This window comes from Carassius carassius, chromosome 1 (genome assembly GCF_963082965.1).
Source record: "Carassius carassius chromosome 1, fCarCar2.1, whole genome shotgun sequence".
Classification (NCBI taxonomy): domain Eukaryota; kingdom Metazoa; phylum Chordata; class Actinopteri; order Cypriniformes; family Cyprinidae; genus Carassius; species Carassius carassius.
Genome location: NC_081755.1, coordinates 12,054,216 through 12,079,643, shown reverse-complemented (window position 1 = coordinate 12,079,643; position 25,428 = coordinate 12,054,216). Strand labels below are relative to the sequence as shown.

The window sequence follows — 25,428 nt, the reverse complement described above, 5'->3', positions numbered from 1 at the left end:
CATGTGTTTATGAATGTTCTTTTACCTTGAAAGTTAGATGGGTGTTCACCCCAAGCATCCTCTTGCTCATTTTCATTGGACAAGCTCACTGGAACAGCTGGAGTTAAGAAAGGTGAAGTTGGTAAGTTGTATTTGCTACAATGACAATGCATGACACTGATACAATATGGGCTAGATTTACTATCAGCTTGCACCAGCCAAACCTTCTTTTGGTGTTAAAGTAGTACTGTCAGGATTTACTAAAGAGGCGCAGTAAAGAATTAATGCTGAAAAGATGTGGACAGTTGTTTTTGCATTTAACTTTGAATATGCATTTGTAGTAGTTTTCCTTTGAGACACAACATTTGTGGGAGGTGAGTATTAAGGTGAATCACGCAATGATTTAATAACATTTGTGCTCTTCAAATTATTTGTATTTGCTAAATTTTTAATACCCAAAAAAGGCATGTCTTAAAGCAGGCGGTAATTTGCGCTGCTCTTGGTAGATTGCACTGGTTATTGTGGGAATGATCTGGCTTCGTCTGTTCTTTAAAGTTTGCATTGTCAGTAAATCACACGCATAATTTTCCCTCCCATTGGCACATTTATGGAATTGCGCTCTAATGCTAATTTGTGATTTCTATTGTTCCTTTTCTTCAGTGTGTTATGTAGGTATTTGTACATGTATAAGATCTGCAGAGTTACAAAGCTTAAAGTCTCCCACTAAAGGATTTATTCTAGGCAGATCCAGACCGTGCTAAACGGCTCATTCAAACACGCCCCCACACATCTAAATCAAGATGTGGAAATATTTGCGTAATGCCGCCCAAATGTTCATGCAACGAAAGAAGGTGTGGTTTTCAGTGTTAAAGCAGTCATGTCAGGGAGACGCTTTGTGTTTCTAGGCAAAAGAAAAAGCACTTTATGTGGCCTTCCGAAAGTAGATGCAATGAAGATTCATTGTTAAGATTTATTTACAACAGAACAACCCAGATGTTCAAATTTGTACAACACATTTAATGGATGACAGTTTTGTGAACCTAGGAGAGTACAAGGCTGGCTGTGCACAAAGGCTATTCCAAAAAAAAAAAAAAAAGGTAAATTCCGACTTTGCTATGACGATCTTTGCAACGATTGTAAAATGCGCTACACAAATAAACTTGAATTGAATCAGCTACTTTAAGTATGTTTTCTTAATTCGCTTGTTAAGTCTGACGTCACGTAGCAGCGCTTCCGTGTCCAAACGCTCTATCAGTTACCACAAGAAAACAACAAAAGGTGCTAATATAAACTCACAATGTTATAGAATATTAACTAAAAAGTTTAACTCCATACCGAGGTCCCAGATAGCCAGACAATGAAAATATAAATATAAAAAAAATATATTAAAATTATTTGTGTTCGGGATGCTGTGAGCACGGAGACTGTAGTGTACACCGTAAGTTTGAAAGCGTTTAGCTTAAATGATTAATATGAATAAACAGTGCTCATAAACGGCTGCTGAGGTCATATTCTCAAGTGAAGCGAGTTGAGGCCTGGACCCGGAAGCAGCGCTTCTTACGTCATCACTTAACAACAGAATAGTTTAAGTGTTTGCTATTGACTGTTCAAATGCGCAGTTTTGCGCAGCGTAGAGTAACGTGTTGTGTGATTACGTGTGTGTGTGAGGGTAACATCACAGCAGAGTAAACAGACTGTCAGAAATCATAGCACATAAGCTATCTTAACCGTGGCTTGTGTACTGCATCATCACTGTGTCTGTCACACGACTCTGTTGCCCTTTCAGGCTTGAACTGATGGTAAAACTAATGACATTATTAACAGTCTTGATATTTACTTTGAAAGATGAAGCTCGCGATTATGGAAAGGGGCGTTGCATTTCCGACGAGTGCTTGCGGTGTTAAGCCGATAACAATGCACTGGGTCAGTTGGCCAATCAGAGCAGCCTGTGCTTGTCAGAAGGAGGGACTTTGTTGAAAACGACGTGTTTGAGAGAGGCGGGACATAGAGGAACTACAATAATGTACAGTATTTGAAAAATAATGTTTTTTGAATATTAAAGTGTCTCAACATATTCTGTTACACCAAATATACAAAATAATGGTCTTTAAAATAGCATATGACCCCTTTTAGTGATACCCCAGTAATTGACTGAAATTGACAGTTTTTTTAATTTTTTTTTTTTTTACTTTGCATTCTTCCTTGTTGTGTGGTTGATGGTCTTTGGTCTTGAGAGAGTCTTAAGGCAGAGAATTTGTTCTCTAATTAGAAAAAGTAAAAAAAATTGTATTAGGTTTTGTTAGGCCATGACTCATTTGCAATTGTGTTTTTGATTTCCTCCATATACTAATTAATGTTTTTTACCTTGAGTGATAGATGGGTGTTCTTCCCAAGTTTCCAGTTGGCGGTCTGCATGAGAGAAGCTCTCTGTTAAATGAGCTTAATTGACATTACAGAAGGTACCCATTCTGCTGCTGCTGAATTGTGCTCTCTATTTCTTTGTATTTTAGCTTATTTAGCTTTACATTTTTGCTTTAAACAAGCACATTTTCTATAGTACACCTACATGAAATCCTACAGTACTTACCAAAAGTGAGTCATACAACTTACGCTGTGTTCTTTCTTGCTTGGAACTTGAAGGTCTCAGCAAAGAAAATGCATTCTCTGATGGATTGTACATAACATGCTGAATTACCTTATGTGTGTACAGTAATTGTCCTTTTTGTTTTCTTTTACCAAATACTAATTGTTTTTTTTTACCTTGAATGTCAGGTGAGTGTTCACCCCAAGCATCTTGTGGCTCATCTGCCTGGGAGAAGCTCATGGGAACATCTGGAGCTGAGAATGATGGAACTGGTAAATTTAAATAAATTTTCATTTTAATGGCTGGTTTTTATTCATTAAAGTGTCTTGCAACTTCTGACATCAGGCAGAATAAGCACATGACTAAACATCTACAGTGTGTGCATAACTATTATGCATGTATATATCTGATAAAAAAAAATCCAAGTATTTTGCCAATTACAAACCATAATAACCCATAACCACAAGCTGAAGTGTCATAAACAAATGAAGACTGATTCTCTAAAAAAAAGTTTTATGGATGGGTTTCATGGATAGGATAAAGATAGGTTAAGAGTGACTCTTGAGGTATCACCACTAGTTCAAGTAAGCTTCAATTTTGCAATTGCTATAGTGTTGCATCTTTCTCCTGGGCATTTAAAGGGGTCATATGACATTGCTAAAAAGAACATTGTTGCATAATTGGTGCAATTCAATGTGTTTATGTGGTTTACATTTTTCACATAATGTACATTATTGTTGCTCCTCGCTGCACACATCTGTATTAAATGGGATGAACTACAACTTAACCACTGATTTCTAGTCATGTCCTCTTTTGGAAGGCCAAACAAATTAGTTTTGCTTTCAAAACAAAACACACAGTGACTCCACAACATGGTAGCGACGGCAACAGCGAGTATGAAAATTATGCCTTCTTTATTTGTGTGAACATTTGGGCGGCGTTATGCAAATCTTCCCACATACAGTCGTGGCCAAAAGTTTTGAGAATTACATAAATATTAGTTTTCAAAAAGTTTGCTGCTAAACTGCTTTTAGATCTTTGTTTCAGTTGTTTCTGTGATGTACTGAAATATAATTACAAGCACTTCATACGTTTCAAAGGCTTTTATCGACAATTACATGACATTTATGCCAAGAGTCAGTATTTCAGTGTTGGCCCTTCTTTTTCAGGACCTCTGCAATACGACTGGGCATGCTCTCAATCAACTTCTGGGCCAAATCCTGACTGATAGCAACCCATTCTTTCATAATCACAAATGTGCCGAAGTAAATAATCCACTTTCCCTATTCATATAGACGCGTTCACTTTGATAGCCGTGACCATTCAGTTATAGCGAGCTGATTTGGGCTGATTTGCACTCAAACAGATGGTAATCATGCAGATACATTCACATTCAACATAAAACACACTCTCACATATATAAAAACTGTCAAAAATAAAAAGAAAGACAGGAATTTGCGATCGCTGTAAGTTCCGCCTCCATCAGCTGACAGGTGCGTCAGAGCGCGCGTCACCAGCTCTGAGGAGAGAGCGCCAAATTCAAATAAACTATTTTCCGCCTATTTTTCATTCATTCTTTTTTCCGGTGGATCGCCTCATTCTGTTTGTGACACTGTACGCTGCAAAACCGTGCCGTGTTTTTACTACCAAGACGCAGTTTCCAACCGTGAGTTAATCCATAACGGACGCAAACAATTCAGTCGCTGAAGAAATGAAATGTAAACAAAGGAATTATGATCCATATTACAACGTTATTGCTTCGTTGGACTAAACGTGCTCCATGAGATGTCGTTCAGTGGACCCTTACCTTTCTAACTAAACCGGGATTTACAGCTGTGGATGTGTTTATGACTCCTTATTACGACGGATCTGGTATGTACAGCGTTTTCATTAATTATTTTTTTTTTATGTGTACTGCTTACACAAATGTAGCAAATACAGTCTTTATAAGCTTTCCATTGAAAAACAGCAATCTGTCGTCGATGCTTGAGGCTTAGATCTTTATAATGATACATAGTTTGTCAAGATTAAATTTGTCCTGTTTCATTTAATCTATTCATAATCACTTGCATGTGCGTGTGGGAGAGGCTTTGAGGACGAGGGCGTTCTGGTGCAGGTTAACAGGTTTTAAAGGTCATAATGTTGACAAGATGGCTGGTGTAATTCACAAGCCGTAGCACCACAGTTGCATGTAGAAATAGTCTGTGAAACACTGGAGGTGGAGGGGAACTTAACCAACCTGCTGTTTGTAAGCTGAGTTTTGGAAAATCACATAAAAAAATATAAAAGCACTGTATCAGACATTTAATACACTTCAAAATAAAGTTTGTTGTTTTTCTTGAAACACACCTGCAATCCACTCACAACTGACACACATTCTTCAACGCATCCCACCAGTTAAGAACCACTAATTTCCATTGCTTCAAATTCACTGTCATCTGAACTCTCATAATAAAATTCTTCATAGTCCTCCAGTATCTCTTCAGGCCCATCCTCCAGCAGAGAAGCCGCATTTGGCCCTAAAGCCTGGCTGTAACTTGAGCATATGACTTGAAACTCCTCCTCCACATCTGCAAGCCTTTTCTGAAGAAGACACAGTAGTCCGCGATGACCTTCTTCACTTAAACTACCTAGAAGAAAAATTAAAGCGAGGCATGTCAGTACTTCCATTGAGTTAGTATTGTTGAACTATTCATCAGCTGACTTTACTGAAGAACTACAGACCATTTTAAGATCCAGCCACAAAGAATCCACAGTATAAAAAGTGGATACACAGTGGATCTCAAAGTGAGTGTGGTTTTATTGTCGTATTTACTATTCTCTGATCATTCAGTTGATCCATGACTTTTTAATCACTAAAGGACAAAGGAAAGAAATTTGATAAACTAATAAAAATCCTGAAACTAACATGTGCTTTATAGAGACTTTTGTAGCCCTAATTATAAAAAACAATTCCAAGTCTCTAGGCCCAGCCATTTAGCCCTTTTTTACTTCTTTGGCCATCTTTTTTTCTCTTTTTGTCAAATTCTGACCCAGAAAAATTTAGATAAAAAATACACATTAATCAAATTGTTACGTTCATAAAAAGGATATATAACAGTGGTTGGGTACGAACCCAGTATCCCCAAAAGCTTCACACAGCAAGGAGGTTAATTTCAAAAAGTTAATTTCTTACCACTGTTTCTGCCAGAAGACATTTCTGATGTTCCCAGCCAGCTTTCTGATGTAGGTGCAGTGCTGTCTCATCTCCCTCATCACAATAATTCTTTCCTCTTCAAGCCGCACTTTTGACATGTACGCATCACAAATCTTCTTCTTGGTAAGGATGTTGCTGGATTCTGAAATCACATAAATAAAATCTCTACAATACAAATTTGACCTGTACATTCTAAACAGCAGGCAAAACAGAAGTAGTGTATGTACCTCCCAAAACCTGGTGTCGGGTGCAAAAATTTAAAAAGTTGGCTTATTAAGGTATAAAACGTTATAAAGACACCCACACACTAAAGATTCTCTCCCTTGTTCTTTATTTCAAGAACTCCTACTAGAATACCTCAGCCATCTCACAAGTAATGTAGGCCTGATGAAGACCTCGTGGTCAAAATGACTTGTCCTAATAAAGATTAAGTGAGTAAATCCTTAGTGTAGCAGTCAGCAAGATAAATTGCTAAATTAAAATAGACAATTTATTTTTTTATAATTTGATTATTTGAAAGTGCAGACCCAAACATCAACGGATATGGGACAATAGGAATATTTTCTCTCAAAACGTCGCTGTACAAAAACTGTAGAAAAAAACTGAAAAAATGTATTCCGATAAATTGGGTGACATGTTTACAGTAGCAAATACAGCATATTAGTTTGCTTAATCTTACACACACACAAATAGACAAATGGTTACATACCTCTGCTGTGCACTTCCCATGGCCATATTAGACTGTCTGCCCCCCCCCCCCCCCACAGAGAGTCCGCTGACCACCTTCTCCTCAGCGATGCGCTCCTCATCTTCCCAATGTCCTTCGACGCAAATGTCGAATTTTGTTGCTGTCTTGATTTCTGAAGGTTATGTTGTTCATCACATCTGGTACCTACCGAAATCTTAAAGCAACAATAATACAAGTAAATGATTATGATGTATTTTAGCCTCTACTTTAAAAGAGTTTCAATACCAATTTTAAGATAATTTAGAACTCCATATCAGTGTTTACAGTCTCAGTGGAGTTCACAAGTTTATAGCAAGCAAAACAGGATGACAAGTCCTTACTTAATTCTCATGCATGGCAAAGATTCTCAGTTATACACATGATTACCACACTGCAATAGTAAACTACTTAGATGACGTTCCATAAAATACTGTACCCTCAGTAGCCCACTGTCTGACATCATGTACCCACTGAAGCACAGTGTTCTGAGGACACCCTAGTTCACTTCTCAAATCCTCAAGTCTCTGAGACTCAGCTTCAGCCTTTTTTAAAGTCTGGTGTAAAAAATAAAAGATGAACCAGGTTTTTACTGTAACTTTGCAATCTTAAAAACGGAAAAAATTATGAAAAGCTTTGTATTCGCATCATACCTTGATGTATCTGCTGGATAATGCAAGATGAAGGCCTTCCCGCTTCCGTCGGTTCCACCCCATAGCATGGATCGTTAGCATGTCATTCCTGGCTTTTAACAACAGAATTATGTGATGGAGAGTAGTCCTATTACATGGTATTTCAGTTCATCCACACATTGACCATTGAGTTTTCATTCAAGAGCGATGTAATGCAGTTTTATTAATGTAATCTCCTTAGAGAGAGCCTTGAGTAGTAGTCCGTGTCTGCAGACAACCACCTCAAGACCCTCTTCATCCAGTTTGCTTGCTCTTCTGGCAGTTTCACGTGCAGCAGACCACTGACTGGCTCCACAGATCCCTCTGCCAGCAGTCTGCATGACAAAATAATTCTGGTTAAAATGAAAAGTTGTGATTTATTTCTAACTAGTAAGTTCCTGTATCAGGATTACAGGTTACATCACACAAATTCACACCATCAATGTAATCCTTTGAGACATTGAAGATTTACTTTCAGACTACTAATAAAGGTTTTGTCAGAGCTCAGGGAGCGACAGAAAGTGCCTCCTCCCCTTTCTCTACTCCAGATACACAAGCTATATGAAAGCAGGGTAACAAACTGCATGCACAGTCACTATCTATTACATAGACCTGCTATTATAAAATGAATGACCAAGTTACTAAACTAATGACTTTGGGTGCCACCACATATACCATGTATCTAATTTCAAACCTCAACACAAGATTGGTTGGAAGACCGCAACATATTGCTTGTAATGTCCGTAACAAACTAAGATACTAGTCTGTATTATACAAGCTTACACTAAGTGGTCTTGAGGGATACATTAACTATTTAATAAAGTAACAATCACACTTTTATAAAAATATTTTACTAACACTTTTCATTTTACTCCTGATCTCATTAACAAAATGGTGTACATCAGTGTCCTTGGCAATGAAGGTGCCATCAAAAAATGGTTCTTCTGACCTAAATATAGATTAAGAAAAAGATTATGAGTGGCATATATTTTATTTTTGTGTTAATTTTACAGTTTAAAGTAAAATACAAGTATAAAACAACTAATCCTTTTGACTGACGAAATCGGTATAGTTTTCTGTTGCCATCTGCACAAAGAGCAAGGGTGTTGGGTGAACATGCCGGGCAGGTGAAGTTCTCTACACTCCTCATTTTCTCACACTGGTACTGGCAGAATGTGTATTCCATAAAGCTTTTTTTGGAATACATCTCCATGCATTTTCCCAGCCTGTATGTTTGATTAGTGAAGAAAAAAAATGAAATAGCTACATTAATATTATTCCATCTATACTTAAGGACAACTTTGATCCACACTGATCTTACCCTTCCAAAGTGACAAGTCCTCCTCTCCAACATCTGCAAAAAACCTTGTCTTGATAAACTGGGTGCAATAGTTTTCATTTCTTCAAATGTCCTAAAGACATCCACTGAAAACAGCGTGTCAGCATTCACAGATGCTGGCCAATACCCACTTCTTATTAGGTCTCTCGTGTCAAGTGACCACTGTTCCAGACATACTTTGCACAACAAATTTGGCAAATGCAAATCATACCGGCCTAAAATTAAAATATAGAACAATATTTGGTTATACTTTAACACACAAAAGAACAAGAACTAATTAAAATATACAAACCATAGGTTCTTACCATTTATGCAAACCAAAATGATTGCTCTGCCAGCTGATTCAGTGGTGTTTACAGGGTCACAAGTACATAAATGGACAGGTCTCACTGTAGGCAATAAACGCACTGAAAAGAAAATTAGTGAGAAAGCATAAAAAATGTCCAATTATGATTGTATTTTAAATAAAAGTAAGAAAAAAAAATTCACCACTTCACCAAAAAGGTTCAGAACACTACCTTGATTGACCAGTGTATATTTCCCATCTTTTTTTACACAGCACTCTGTTGGATCAATGGGCTTGTAAATTCCCTCAATGCAGGGCTCCCTGTTATGAAGGGTGAGTTTTTAGTGTATGTGTATGTCACAGTCCATACACACACACTCTTCTGACATGCAGTCTTTGCAGCCAATGATGGCAGGAGATGTTCTGGAGCCAAACTGCAGGACAGCAAGCAGTTAATGTGATGGGACCTTGCTTTCTGCCACTCCTCTTGGGCTACAGATTGGCGCAAGGACCAAGATTTGGATGTTGAAGGATTCTTGTTTGTGCCTTGAACATTTGCTGAGGTCAGAATGTCCTGCAATTGATGCATCTCACTCTCTGTAAAACAGAAACAACAAAAATAATAATTCCTTTCAGGCTTATTGCTAAGTTGCTTAATTAAAGTAAGATGACATCTTACCAAATAAATGTTCAGAGCCGTTTGATTGGGTAACTGTGGGAACCTCCGTAGCTGACTCAAAAGTAGTAGCATCCTCACTGCCAACTACAGATACTACTAAAAATTTAGTTAGAAATTAAAGAGATAACACTTTTTTTGTCTTATTAACATAATACAGCAGGGGATCTCAACTTTGGCTCCAAGTTTAGCTCCAACCTTGATCAAATTCACCTGCATTCACCTCTCTAGTAATCCTGAAAACCTTGTTCATCTTATTCAGGTGTGTTTGATCATGTTTGGAGCTAAAGGACCAGAGATGAGAAACCCAGTCATACAGTGTTTGTATAGTGACTTTAGTCTATACTACACGTGACTATTTAGCATTTATAACAATTTCATAGTTTTTTCCCCCTCATAATCTGCAAAAATCTGGAAATGTTAGCAGCATTTAATTTACTACCACAAAAGTGAGAGAAAATTGACAGTACTGGAATATTCTTACTGCATGTTTAATGGATCAATAAAGTGAAATGGAGGTTATTCTTCAATCCACTTAACAGAAGAACATGAGAACAATGGGGAACAAAATCCTTGCATCAAATTTTGTATGAACATACCCCACATGAAAAAAAAAACTTATTAATTTATAGTAAATACTACTATACTATATTCACTTATAGTAAATAATAATTTTTGAACCACACTAAAGTTTTTTTGAACCATAATATATTATTAAAGTACTTGAATTAATTTGTTGTGGTAATTATATAGTTAATGTGGTAATATAACAACTATAGTAATATAAACAAAATACTGTACTAGGTTTATATTATACTAGAATACACTACAGTTTAATGAATTAAAAACTAAAGTATACTACAGTATTTATTACAGTTTATCAGTTCACTATAGTTAATACTACAGTAAGCTGTAGCAAAAGTGTTGTGAATACTTTAATATATACAGTATAAGTATAATAAACTTTACTATAGTAGTAGTATTTTTTCCATTTGATACCTTTGGATTTGCTAAGCATTACAGTAGTTGTGCTGAAGTTAACATCTCAGGATGCGTTAACAGTCTTAGTTTGATAACAAATACACATTTAAAAATAGATAAAGCCAATAACATAAGTAAAAGATATACCATAGGGTGTTTCTGATGACACAGTTTAACATGTAATATTTAAATGACAAACTTATTAAAAAGAACATCCTTTTGAGTTACAAAGCTTAAATCAATATATAATAGGCGCAGTTACACTCTGTTAAGAAAGATTGGGTGGTGGGCAGAGGTGGAAAGTAACGAATTACATTTACTCGCGTTACTGTAATTGAGTAGCTTTTTTGTGTACTTCTACTTTTTAAAGTATTTTTTTTAATCTGTAATTTTACTTTTACTTAAGTATATTTTGTTTGAAGTATTGTACTTCGCTACATTTTAAAACACATTAATTACTGAGTAAAAAAAAAAAAATCGCTCCCTGGAAGCTATGTCAGTAAATAATGGGCAGGAGGGCAAACTGGCGCTAAAATCACAAGAAAGATGCAGACGGACAAAACAGGCGTTAGTGGTGGTGCAGACACCGCTGAAAACGAAACCCCGTCATATTCTGAAGTTGAACTCAAGGAAATTAAGTGAACCCCTGGCCATATGTATGCTCTATTATGCTGTGCTTGCCTAGGGAGACCAAACTAGCAGTTTATAAAATCTCGACAAGACATCAACCCCACGTAAGCATATAGAGGTGAGCTAAATAATTGCGTCATTGCATTGGTGGTTAAAATGATGCTTTGACATTTTAGCAAGAGGTTTTGCACAAATTAGCCAAAAAGACTGGTGCGGAGTGTGCGATATATATTGTCTGCGATAATATCATAATTGTTGTTTTAATGATGTACGCGCGCATTTAGAGTGTTCTTTCACTGTGTGATTCAGTCTGTTGAAATGCATTTAGAATGAAATCAATCAAAATCATTTAGAATCAAAATCACACAAAGAATGCTGTCTTGTCCTCTAAAAATCATAATCACACACACACACACACACACACATATATATATATATATATATATATATATATATATATATATAGTTAGATCAGTGGGGATTTCTTTAAGACTGTAAGGGAAGCTCAGCTTCCCCTCTATTGTAAAAAAAAAAAACCCAACGGTCAAATATGTACTATTGTGTATTATGTATTGTGTTAATCAGCTACATGTCGGCTGACTCGATTTTCTTCTCATACATTCCCGTAGCGTCACAGTGCATTTCCCTGTTGAAGCCGAGCGTCCATTGACTTCGATGGGGCTGCTTTGAACAGTTTTTTTCAGTGCTCCGAAGCTAGACGGTCATTGGATAAATGCTGCGATTATGTCCCGCCCACGGACGCTCAGCGTCTCTGGAGGTGAATGAAGACTGGGCTTCCGCGTGATGATTGGAGGATCTGTCGATCTCCTTTTGACTGACAGCGGTCTGCACCATAAGAAGTCGGTGAAGCTGTTTCACGCTCAGTCCCATGATCGCGGATTTCTCAAGTGTATTCGAAAGACAAACTGCGGCAATATTTCTTGATATTTGTAAAATGCAGAACCACCACAAAATTAAATTGGTAACTAAGACAGATTGAAAATCTGCGCGCGCACACACACACACACACACACACACACACACACTATAGCCATCTAGTGGTAAAGTGATTTATTACAATTTTTTAACTGAATTTCCCCAAAAATGGGCAAAAATCTTACATTAAACCTTATAAAATTATCCATGGTATCCCCATGTATGAAAGTTAGAAATCTGGGTCTTTTATGAAGTGAATTTTACCTGAAATGCTTTTTTCTTTTTTTGTAAAAAAAAAAAAGCCTATTTAAATAAATATTTATTTATTTATAGAAATGTAAAAGATTTAAATCCTCCAAAAACTGTACAAAGTTTAGTAAAAACATAAATGAACAGAGTAAAATTATATTTGTAAAAAATTTAAATATTTTACTATTACAAAATGAAATGTTATTGTCTGGGGTCAAAAAGACCCCGAGTGTCACTACAAATGAAGACCATCAGAGGGTTATAATGTAGGCCGAAAATGAGCTTCCCCTCTTTGAAAGACCAGCAGCCGCCACTGATATATATATATATATATATATATATATATATATATTTTTTTTTTTACAACAGGACAGTAAACTAAGAGACTTGCGTTTTAGACACCATATTGCCATTGTTTTTGCTCTATTTCTACAACAAAAATTTATTCCAAACACAGCCACCAAAGCAAAATTTTGCATCTCTGAGCAACATGACAGTGTTTCGTTTCTGAATGAATCAACCGTTTAAATGATTTGGTTCAATCGCAATGACTCACTTATTAACAGTGACTTGCTGACACATACTGGCCATTTTAATTTCACATTTAAAGTATCTTTTGATTTTTTTTTTTTTATAATTAAGTTTTTATAATTTCAAATGAGTATTCAACATTTTATGTCTGGCATATCAAAACATTATTCATGCATTTGTAACTGCAGGTTAAATGCATTCTTGTCCTGCACTAAACAGTGTAATACATCTAAATGCCACGTCCGATGAAGCTTTTGCATTTCCTCTGTATTGAAAAGATGAGTTTGTTGATACTGATTTGCCAGATAACAGCCCAAATGTTTTATTATTCTAAATAACTGATTCCTTTAATTAAAAACAACTAGTTTGAGATTAATAGACCTATCCCAGGGGTGTCAAACTCAGTTCCTGGCCATAGCCCTGCAGAGTTTAGTTCTAACCCTGCTCCAGCACACATATCATGTAGTTTTCAAATAAACCTAAATGATTAGATTAGCTGGATCAGGTGTGTTTAATTAGGGTTAAATCTAAACTGTGCAGGACTGTGGCCCTCCAGGAACTGAGTTTGACACCCTTGGTCTGTCCCATTTTTGACTCCCTCCCACTGTTAAAATGTAACTAAGTAATTTTTACTCTGAGTAAATTTTAAATGAGCTACTTTTTACTTTTACTTGAGTGGATTTTTTAGACTGGTACTTTTACTTGTACTTAAGTAAAATTTCATTAATGTAATGGTACTTTTACTTGAGTAGAATATTTTTGTACTCTTTCCACCTCTGGTGGTGGGTAATCCCAAATAATCTCAGAAGACATGGTCCACCTGTAGCTGAAGCTCGTTTTCGTGTCTCTCCACTTTCTCTGAAGGGCGTCCTTCAGCATCTTTCTCCACCCATCGGACATTAAATTTATTACAAGCGGATGTTGCTTTACCCTTGGCTTCCTTTGCCTTGCATGACAGAAAGAGAGCATTGTATGATAACACTGAAATTATGTGCTCTTTTAATAGTACCACCAAAACTGCAAGATCACTGTCTCAATAAATATACTCACCTTTTTTTGAGCAAGAAGCATGTCTGCGAGGAAAATAGCATCCTCTGGTTTCCCTCTGTTTTGCTGAGCAGACATTTCTATATTGCAAAGGAAGATAAAAAAAATGGATAGACAAAAAGGAGGATTGTGGACGAGGTGTAGGGAGGCTATAGGGAAAGTCAGGAAAAACAAAAAGGCAGGCTGAAAGAGAGTAAGGTGAAAGAAAAATAAAGAACCATAGGACAGTGAAGTTTTGAGAGAGAGAGAGAGAGAGAGAGAGGGGTGGGGTGTGTTACAAGTAGTATAGAAGATGCTCTTAAAAGAGCTGTAGGTTTTCTTGCAAATGGATTCACTAGGTGAAGGTAACACAAGGGAAAAGGTGGTTTGTGAGAACAGGAGCTGTAGGACAAAGGAAAACAAAAACAGTTAACTCTCTTGCAGCAAGGCTTCCTGGATTAGTCACATGCAAAACTGCAACAAAATAAAGAATGTAATTGTGATGCTTGTCAGGGTTCTGTCACTCCAGTCTAGTGTTATTCATGGTTTTGTGACCGAGCCCTGATACTCTCCTCATGTCATTGTTTTCATGTGAGTGCGCGGCTTAGTTTTTACTGGCTGCGTGCCGTCTCGTTTGAACACGCGGTTTATGAGCTTGCTCATTAGCTGCGTGTTTGTGTCTATTCAAGCACATGGCTAGTGATTGGTTTGCTGGCCATGTGCTTGTGTTTTTTTGTTTTGTGTGAGCACATGGCTTTTGTCTTAGTTCCTATGTGCCATGTGCTCTCGTCAATTGTCTTGACCCCATCCATCTTGTTACCTGATTATTGATGTAATTTTCCCCACATGTGTTCCCTCGTTATCCTCCTCATTAGCTCCCTATTTATTGTCCTTGTGTTTGCACACTTGTTGCTAGTTCGTCGTCAAACATTTGTCTGTGCACATCGTGTCTTGCCTTGCCTTGCCTTGCCTTGCCAGTCAAGTTTAGTCTGTTTTCCCCTACGGGGTAGTTTTTGTTTGTTTATTTTATTATTACTACTATTAAAGAGCCCTTCTCTCTGCATCGAGTCCTCGCCTCATCCCTCTACCCAAACCCTGACAGTACGAACTAGCCAGTATGAGGACTCAGCGGAAGAAGGGTTTGCACCGTCCACCAGCCTCCACTCTCTCCAGCCCCCACTACCAGCGCATGCTCCAGTTTAAGACCTTGATCTCGCTCCATCAACAAGGGACTGGTGTGAGGGATTTTGCCCTGGAGTTCAGTGGTACTGCAGAGGGATTGGAGTTTAATGATGCGGCCCTCAAGGACCTCTTCAATTACGCCCTTGATGAGCCTCTCAGCTGGTGGGGAATGAGGGGGCTGGACCACCTGTCGTTTGGGGAATTTGTGGAGTTCGTGGCACGTTCCCCAGCTAAGGAGGCTGCAGTGCTGCCTGTGGTGCCCGTCAAAGCTGCAGTTCCCCCATTGGTTGATGAAGGAGCTGCAGTACCCCCAGAGGTGACTTGTGACATTGCAGAACCCCTAGAGGTGGCCGGAGAGACTGCAGCACCTCACTCTCGTAGGCGGAGGAGGGGAAAGAAGAGGAATGGCTCTGCCCCGCCAATGCCAGAGGTGCCGGATGAGGCTGCAGCGCCCCCAGAGGTGCCGGATGAGGCTGCAGCGCCCCCAGAGGTGCCAGATGAGACTGCAGCACCTCACTCTCGTAGGCGGAGGAGGGGAAAGAAGAGGAATGGCTCTGCCCCGCCAATGCCAGAGGTGCCGGATGAGGCTGCAGTGCCCCCAGAGGTGCCGGATGAGGCTGCAGCGCCCCCAGAGGTGCCAGATGAGACTGCAGCACCTCACTCTCGTAGACGGAGGAGGGGAAAGAAGAGGAATGGCTCTGCCCCGCCAATGCCAGATGTGCCTGATGAGGCTGCAGCGCCCCCAGAGGTGCCTGATGAGGCTGCAGCACCCCCAGATGTGCCTGATGAGGCTGCAGCGCCCCCAGAGGTGCCTGATGAGGCTGCAGCACCCCCAGAGGTGCCTGATGAGGCTGCAGCGCCCCCAGTAGTGGCCGACGACATTGCACTGCCCCAGTATCGGAGACGGAGGGGGAGAAAGGCCCTCCATCCTACATCCCACATGGCCCGGAGGCCATTCAGGAGCCCACTGCTGGCCTGGAGGCCATTCCAGTCATGCCCAAGCCCCTTGCCCTGCCGGCGCCGCCCAAGCCCCTTGCCCTGATGCCGGCTCTGTCTAAGCTCCCTGCCCTGATGCCGGCTCTGCCCTTGATGAGTGCCTTGCCGGTTTTGCCCTTCCTATCTGCTGGGGTTCCTGTTAGGCCGGAGTCTCGCTGGTCTGTTCCTCCTGCATCGCCCTGTTGGTCTGTCGGGGTTTCTGTTAAGCCGGAGTCCTCTTGGTCTCTCCCACTGGTTCTGCCCTGCTGGTCTGCCTGGGTTCCTGTTAGGCCAGATCCTCGCTAGCTCGTTCCTCCGGCTCCGCCCTGGTGGTCTGCCTGGGTTCCTGTTAGGCCAGATCCTCGCTGGCTCATCTCTTCGGCTCCACCCTGGCCCACTGCTGGGACTCCTGGACTGCCTGAGCCTCCTTGGCTCAACCCTCCCGCCCCTCCCTGGTCCCTTTTAATAACTGTTTGGGTTTTCCTGCTAGTTGACTGGGCTCCCTTCCCTCCCTCCCCTATTTTGTCTGTTTTTTGATTTCCATGTCTTGTGTTCTGTTTTGTACCGTGCTTGTGTTGCCATGCCTGTGCTGTCATGTTCCTGTTTTGTTTTTGGGTGTTCCCCCTTTTGAGGGGGGCTAGTGTCAGGGTTCTGTCACTCCAGTCTAGTGTTATTCATGGTTTTGTGACAGAGCCCTGATACTCTCCTCATGTCATTGTTTTCATGTGAGTGCGCGGCTTAGTTTTTACTGGCTGCGTGCCGTCTCGTTTGAACACGCGGTTTATGAGCTTGCTCATTAGCTGCGTGTTTGTGTCTATTTAAGCACATGGCTAGTGATTGGTTTGCTGGCCATGTGCTTGTGTTTTTTTTTTTTTTTGTTTTGTGTGAGCACATGGCTTTTGTCTTAGTTCCTATGTGCCATGTGCTCTCGTCAATTGTCTTGACCCCACCCATCTTGTTACCTGATTATTGATGTAAGTTTCCCCACATGTGTTCCCTCGTTATCCTCCTCATTAGCTCCCTATTTATTGTCCTTGTGTTTGCAGTCTGGTTGCTAGTTCGTCGTCAAACATTTGTCTGTGCACATCGTGTCTTGCCTTGCCTTGCCTTGCCAGTCAAGTTTAGTCTGTTTTCTCCTACGGGGTAGTTTTTGTTTGTTTATTTTATTATTACTACTATTAAAGAGCCCTTCTCTCTGCATCATTGAGTCCTCGCCTCATCCCTCTACCCAAACCCTGACAATGCTGTTATTGCACAATGAATATTTAGCATGCAAACTGCATAAATGGAACAGTTGATCAGAATTCATAGAAATTACTGATATATATCGTTTAGCCCATAGAATAATTATTTAATTACTGCAAGCTTATGACACTTATAAATAGGACTGCATACCAGAACAGAAAGTACACTGGACGCAGAGAAAGGATGTAAATTTAATGCAAGTGCGCATAACATATCAAGCAGCAGGGAAAATGTGCTGGGCAAATAAAAAACTGTAATACTATATAGGATTTTGATTACAGGGCAAAAAATAAAATGTAAAAAATAATAAAAATAATAATAAATGAATAAATAAAATGTGATTATTCATTCACTGCCGCGCTTTATGAACATCGCTAAAACCCGGCAGTGCAAAATAGGTTACTATTTTATTTAATCAGAACACCATAATACTAATAATACTATAATTATTGTTTATTTATTTTGTGTTATTATTGCAAAAAGCTTTAACGTTACAGTCCACACAGGCAAATATGACGTTTGCTAGATGCTATTAATTCAAGATTTATTAAATGACCGCACTCTAAGAAAGAAATATATACGTTAATATGACCCAGCCAGGCTGTGACCGGCTGATTCTGAGGTTGCGTCCAGGCACTGACCTGTCTGTAGCCTAATATGGTGATGTTATATTGCCTAACAAGAAAATGTAGTGTATTTTTGTCTGCCATGGATCTGAGGAATCACACACTCTCGGGGTTTTGTTTCCAGAAGATAGACTTTATTTCAGAGAGAAACAAAGCCAAGATGTTCTCTGCAAGAAGATCTCTCGATTGCTAGGTAGCATCTCATTATATACCCTATACAAATAGTCAGACTTTTCCTTATGCTTGCAATTTTGATACCTCCCTAGGGAGAAGGGGCCCCCTACAAGTGCATGAATAATATGTTGTTTATATTTGAGTTTATATGAATGTCTATGAAAGATTGTTACTGTACTGTGATGAAAGAGTATCACAATGCTGAAAAAGCTTTTTGAATTTTTTTTTTTTTTTTTTTTTTTTTACATGATTTTAAATATAAAATAATGAACAAATGTTGTGCTTGTGGACTAAACAGCCGCGGATCAGTAGCGGACTGCAAACGCGTCCTGTGTGAAAGCACAGTGAGTCGGTGCTGCTTCTGCTCCACACACATAACGCACACGGACTGCATACGCACTGCAGATGGAGTATGTGTGAAACAGGCGGAGACAAGTGGAAAAGGGGAGACCAAATCGTATCGCGGCCATGGCCACAGACATACAGCATCAGTTGCAAGAAAGAATAAAAAGCAGAGTTTTTTTAGCAGATTATAAAGCTATATTTTTTCATTTGCACTTTATTTCTATTTTCATTTACAACTTATTTAGTGGGAAAAATATATTTTTGAATTTATTTTAGCAAAACATTTTATTGTTTTTTTTATTTATTTTTATTTATATATATAAAAAAATTGTAAGTAAAATCTGTCAAATCTTACTGATTTTGTGTGTCAGTATGCCTGACTTGAGCCTTTTAATTTTGTTCTTGATAGAGTTTAAAGCAACACCAAATGGATACTTTTATAACATTTTATGATGGTGGCAGGAAAATAAACTTCAGCAATGTCAGACAGGTAACCTTCAAAGACAATTTTCTAGTTTCTTGAGGTTAACATTGTGATAATCTCATTTATAGGACTTCACTTTATTACTTTAGAAATAGTCATTTGTAAAATTAAGCTGAAATAACCCACTAGTGACATTTGTGATATGTAGGTAGAATTTCAAAAAGTTATGCAAAGTGGAAACGCGGCTAGTGTGTGTGAATTTGCATAACTTTTTGAAATTCTACCTACATATCATATAAGCATATTCTAATGATTTTTTTCATGTGACACTGGAGGCTGGATTAATGAGTATATAAAAATATTTAAAAATAACAGCTCATTATTTTTCATTAATAATTTTATAAATTAGCAAGTAAATGCAGTGCGCATTAGAGACTTTCAGCAACATTTCAACTTAATCATTCCATGATTTTGACTGGTAGTGTGTATAAACATGCACACACACATGTTAGCACACAAACAGTTTGTTTACATTTTGTTAGTAGTTGTAGGTTTGACCGTTTCAGTGATCTTACCATTCTCTGCATAAACCCTCTGTCTGCCAGTCTTTGTTCCAGCCTATCTAGGTCTGCAGTAGATGCTAGAGGAAAGACACCACCCTCTTCCTCTTCAGCCATCTGCATTTGGGGTACAATACGCCTGTTCCCCACTAGAGACTGGACCAGTGAAGTCAGATGGTTGATCCTCATGTCCATTTTCTCTAGTGTTTCCAGAATTGCCCTTTCTACAGCTGCAATACAGAAGATAATTAATTTTTTTATGTAGCTTTGATGAATTAAATTATGCATTTTGCAGCTTATTTAAATTAATAAATAACGTACGTGTACATTGATTTGTTACAGTACTCAAGACTGGATTTTCCTGTCTCCCACAAGAAGTACCTGTAAGTATAAATTTACTGTAAGGTTTTAAATGTTAGATGTAGTGCTACATGCATCTGCCTTGCGGTTGTCAAAAGAATGTCACATTATTTAAGGTAAAATGTTTACCATTTAAAAAAAAAAAATTATCCTGACCCTTATATGCATTTCAGTGTTTTCTGGTTTGCTAAAGAGCCTTACTGGAGCTCAAAAGGGGAGTTGGTAAGTAAAAACTTAAAGAAAGCTAATGATGATAGTTTCAACATCAGAAATGTCTCCGGACAGAAAAGGTGTGCTCTATGGATTGAACACAAAATATTATGTTATTCAGTTTTAGATTGTGCCAAGGGCTGTGAATTAGTGTTTTCTCCTCCTTATTTCTATTTAATGTTCTTTTACCTTGTGTGTCAGGTGGATGAGCACTCCAGCCGTCTCCATGATGCTCTGCCTGAGAGACGCCCACTGGAGCTGAGAAAGATGGAGTGGGTAAGATTAGCTTGTTACCAAAACAAATAAATACACCGTAAAATTAAAACCAAATTTCAGAAAAACATAAAACATATTTGCCTCTTATAATAACTGTAATAAGAGTTTGGTTCAATTATTTTTACATTGACATCGACCAAAAATCTATTTTGGTATTCTGTTGACAGCATGAGGACTCTGATGTGAATTTCACAATGGGAATCAGGGCTCACAAAATAAAAAAAATCCCTGGTAGCCCTTCCGACAAGTACTCTTCAGATTTTGGTAGCCCGAGAATTAATTTAACTAGCCTAAATTAAAAAAAAAAGATTTCTTATACCATATAACGTAATTAAATCTCCAATACTCCAATAACTGACAGTTTATCATAGTTTACAATTATTGTCAAAGTTATAAATAGTGCTGGGTATCGAGTTCGATACTTTTTAGGCACCAACCGAATTGCCACGATACCATCGAATATCGATAAAACCTCGTCGTTCGATACCAAACTTCTTTACCTAAAGGCTCAATCTTGTCAACATCAGTGAGCCAATAAACCTGCAGCACTAGGTGTGTTCGACAAGAAGCGACAACGTGCAGATCGATTGGTGTTGACATCTGGGAGAGCAATTCAAAAACCTCCAAAGCAGTCTGCTGTAACTCTCTTGGTCCTGTGCAGAGCTGTGTCGAGTTGAACACACCTACCGGTACTTGTTTACACTCAGACAGATGTGGCTCATTCGTGAGGCTGTGGCGTGAAAGGATCCCAATATAATCTAAAAATTAATTAGAATTTAATACTTTGGGTTTATTAAATTAAACCTACAATATAGTAATGTGCAACTAACTGGACTATATGTTATTTATGGAATTAGCTGAAATGTTTTATCCATTAAATAATTTTGGTTGTAGTTCATTTAAGAGAGACCAAATTTGTTCAGTAAACCACTGTTTACTAAAGAATGCACTTTTGATTTTTTTTTTTTCTCCTGCTTTACTAAAATCATAGCTACCGTGATTTCTAAACTGATGGTATGTACCAAAGAGTTTTTTATTTATTTTTTTTGTTTAACATGATTAAAATGGACAATAATGCTGTCATGTCCTATTATACCCTTAATTTTTATATAACAATAAATCATGATATTTAATATGATTTGAAATTGTGTGCAGTTTGATTTAGTTCAATTCTACAAAAACGTGCAGATTATTGTACTTTCAGAACAAACAACTTCCTGTGAATGTAGCAGTCCATCATGTCTGTATTCCTGGACATTGTTCATGTTATCAGACACTGTGTTTTTCCCCTTCTTAACTTACTCAGTGTTCTTCCTTGGTGGGCCCCTGAGGGTCTCAGGACAGAAAAGGTGTGCTCTATGGATTAAACAGATCATGCATGTTATATTATCTGGTTTTAAATGCTGTGAATGAAGTTTTTCTCATTTTCATCTCCTTATTCTATTTAATGTTCTTTTACCTTGTGTGTCAGGTGGATGAGCACTCCAGCCGTCTCCATGATGGTCTACCTGAGAGACGCCCACTGGAGCTGAGAAAGATGGAGTGGGTGAGATTTGCTTGTTACTCAGACAAGTAAATGCACATTAAAATTCTAGCTAATTGAATTTCAGAAAATGATAAAAACAAAGAAAAATATGTATTAAAATCTATTTTTAAAGTAAAATCATGGCATCAATGCCATCCAGAAGAAAATAAGTCAGTAAATGGTAACGTACACAATCAGTCAAAGCTTTTTGATCTGTAAGATTTTTAATGTTTTAAAGAATTCTCTTGTGTTCACCAAGCTTGCATTTATTTAAGCCAAAATACAGTAAAAGCACTAATATTGTGAAATATGATCTGTCATGCCACGTTAATGCCACAAAATACACATTTACATTTACTTTTGTGGAAAACTCTTGTGTCTGCAGTATGTATATAGAGTGCCCAAAATGGTAAAAAATAATAATAATGAGCCACTCCTTTTCTTTTAAATAATAGAAGGATCTGTGAAAGGTGTCAAATTAAAAAAATTACTTCAGTGGATTTGTGTAATGAACTTACTCTGGCCTCTTCCTTGGTGGTCCCCTGAGGGTCTCAGGACAGCAAACGTGTGCTCTATGGATTGAACACAATGTGAAATGTGTTTCAGATTTCCTTTATCCCTGATTATGCTTTTACCTTGTGTGTTAGGGTGAGCAACACACCAGCCGTCTCTGTGATAGTCTGGCTGAGACATACGCAGTGGAGCTGAGAAACGTGGAGTAGGTAAATTGAATCAAGCAGTTTAAGTGGAGTAATGACGGTTCATAATCTTAAAGGGACAGTTGCATACATATAAAAAAAAAAATTGTTAATTGTATAAAGCGATTATGAATCTTCAGAAGAGTGGAATTTAGCCACTCATATTGTATCCGTTACTTCTACAATCTCTGTATGGACTATGGAAATGTGGGAACAGAAATCACTGAGTTCATTGAATATTTTAAAAAGTTTTTGGGTTTAGAATGACATGATCTATGATTTAACTTTCCAGTTAATTGCATCAAATGTTGATCTTCATTTATCTTTCCAGCTAGCCAAATACAACTAATTATGTACCTTGGAAGCTGGGGAGACTCTCACACCAGGGGCCTCATGTAAAAGACTTGCGTTGAATTCATACTAAAACATTGCTTACGGTCAAAGCTGTAAATGTGCGTACGCACAAAAAAAATCAGATGTATTAATCTCTGCGTACGCAGCATTCCACATACATTTTCTTTGTACATCCCAATTAACGCGAAATTGAGCGCACATGCACGAGCACAACCCCACACCCTGTCTCCTCCCTCAATTAAATTAATTTAAATATGGTAATTAGTCTAATTTGGCAAAAGAAACCTGCTAGAACATGGCTAAAGCAAGCAAGAAACGAAATTTCACTGAAAATTAATTAGAGGTCCTACTAACAGAGGTAGAAACAAGAAAAAATATTTTATTTGGAACTTTGTCCTCTGGAATTAATAATAAAAGAAAGAAAAAAGAGTGGGAGAGTTTGTCTGATGCCGTCAACGTGGTGGGATCTGAGAGTCGCACCGTAAATGAACTGAAGAAGAAATGGTCTGACATAAAGGTGGAAGTTAAGCGGAGAACTGCTGCGCACCGACAAAGTGTGGGCAGAACAGGCGGTGGTACAGGGGCAGATGAACTCGCACCCTTTGATCAGAGAGTTGCGTCTATTGTAGGAGACACGTTAATCTCTGGAATCATATCCGGTGATGTGGGAGACTCGGATATACTACAGGACTGCCAGCAAGGTGACTAATTTAAAATTTATTTCCTTAACTTTGATACATAGCCTACCAGCCACCATTTAATTTTAAAATGCAATGTAGTAATGTACCCATTAATAAGGAACAGACTCAAATACAGTTAACATGTGCCTGTGTTTATTTGGACTTAGGAACCACAGGAACAACAGCAGAAACGTCCACTGGCACGCACTCAGAGTCCGCACCACCCGAGCAGCCAGAGCCCATTCAGTCCAGCGTCTCCGGTGTCTCTAATGCTCCCCCCAGTGCTGAACCCCGTCCATCTGGTCGCGTCTTGACTCATGCTGTTCTGGAGTCACAGCAACAAATTGTTAGGGCCATTGAAGAAATGAACAGTCACTTAAAAAATTTCACTGACGCACTTACAGAAATAAGCCATTCATTAAAAGAATTGGTCAAAAAATAAACTTTTTGTCTGAGTACCATTTATATTGTCGCAATTACACGTTGACGGGCCTGAATGGCTTGTTGATTGTGCTGCACATATACTGGTCCTGGGTCAGGGTCATCTAGCGGTGCCCGCACCTCACCAAGGTGTATGCCATGCCTGTGCGCAACATTGTGCAGCACTCCACAGGCCAGTATGATGCAGCAAACCTTGTCAGGGCGGTATAACAGCATCCCCCCGGTCCTGTCAAGGCAGCGCCACCGACTTTTCAGCTGCCCAATCGCCCGCTCCACAACTGACCGAGTGCGAGAATGGGCATCATTGTATCTGCGCTCTCGGTCAGTTAGTGGGTTGGTGAGGGGGGTTAACAGCCACGTCTTTAGTGGATAACCACTGTCTCCTGATGGGCAGTTGAATAATTACACACACAAACATTAAACTTTTAGATAGAACCATACATTTAAATGCATAACTTACCAAGTAGCCACCCATCGCGCACCCTGCCAGCTTGGAGTCTCATCCCAACCATGCTGTTTGTGAGGATAAATGAATCATGGGTTGACCCAGGCCACCTTGCCACAATATTTGTTAGGCGCATTTGTGCATCACATATAATCTGCACATTTATTGAATGAAAATGTTTCCGATTCACATATGCAAATTCTTCAGATGGCGCCTTTATAGCAATATGTGTGAAGTCGATCGCTCCGATTACATTATGAAAACCGGCTATCGCTGCAAATTGCGCTTTAATGTTTGGCTGGTCACCTGCATCGTATGGGAACGTTATTTACCAGGTAGACAAGCGGATGATCCCGTCCCATACAGCTGGCATTGCACGGCTCAAACACGACTGGCTTATACCTGAGCGGTCTGCTAGTTCTCTTTGGAAAGAACCAGTTGCCAGGAATCCAAGTGTAGTAAGCACCTGTAAAGGAACGGGTAATGCGTGGCTCCTCACTGTCTCTCTTTCCAAATTCGGACCCAACTCAGCGCAGAGCTCCAAGAGTATAGCCCTTGGAAATCTGAAACGGCTGATAAGCCAGTCATCATCGTGGGCCAGAAAATCATTGTGGTCCCTAAAAACTCGTTCTCTCCGGATTCGTCCATTGAAAATGTCCTCTAATAAAGCCAACACTGCCATTGCTAGACGGGTTGTAGGCTATCAATTTGCACATGCTTTATATATGTTACTTAATTGCATAATTAATAGAATATTTTAATAAGACTCGTGTGACAATAATATGTCAAATAATTTATCAATTACAAATTATAAGCAATCTGACAGCTGGTGGTGCGATAGAACAATTCGTAGTGTAATGTTTGCCACTTCACTTTATTGCCTCTATGAGTCGCCAACGGACAAAAATCTCGACAAATGTACGTACGCCAGGCATGAAGTTTACGTGGAGGAACGCACATTCTTACGTTAATTTCACTGTTAGTACATCTGACCGTGAACGTGAAAGCTGGCGTACGCCGTGTTTTTGTGCGTACGCAGTGTTGATACATGAGGCCCCAGGTCTGTTGTTGGTCTTCCGTGTCCCTTTGTTGTTGATTGA

General features: G+C 38.9%; 1 protein-coding gene across 1 annotated transcript; it reads right to left on the bottom strand.

Moving 5' to 3' along the window:
* Window positions 1–18,098: 18,098 nt before the first annotated feature.
* Window positions 18,099–25,428, bottom strand: LOC132149947 (uncharacterized). Its single transcript, XM_059559251.1, has 10 exons — window positions 25,377–25,428; window positions 22,766–22,782; window positions 22,346–22,414; window positions 22,229–22,282; window positions 21,645–21,713; window positions 21,488–21,541; window positions 20,099–20,167; window positions 19,661–19,720; window positions 19,301–19,569; window positions 18,099–18,116 (listed from the first exon to the last, which is right to left on the bottom strand). Exons 3-10 carry the CDS (start codon window positions 22,401–22,403, stop codon window positions 18,099–18,101), a joined length of 651 nt encoding a protein of 216 aa, XP_059415234.1. The 5' UTR covers window positions 22,404–22,414; window positions 22,766–22,782; window positions 25,377–25,428.

Bases quoted from the DNA above. Each gene is read 5' to 3' on its own strand.
- LOC132149947 (XM_059559251.1), bottom strand. From the start codon at position 22,403: ATGTCTCAGCCAGACTATCACAGAGACGGCTGGTGTGTTGCTCACCCT. The intron at 20,168-21,487 runs GTAAGTTAAGAA...CATCTTTCTCAG, and splicing joins CCACCAAGGAAGAACACTGA to CTCCAGTGGGCGTCTCTCAG. The intron at 19,721-20,098 runs GTAAAAGAACAT...TTATACTTACAG, and splicing joins TCATCCACCTGACACACAAG to GTACTTCTTGTGGGAGACAG.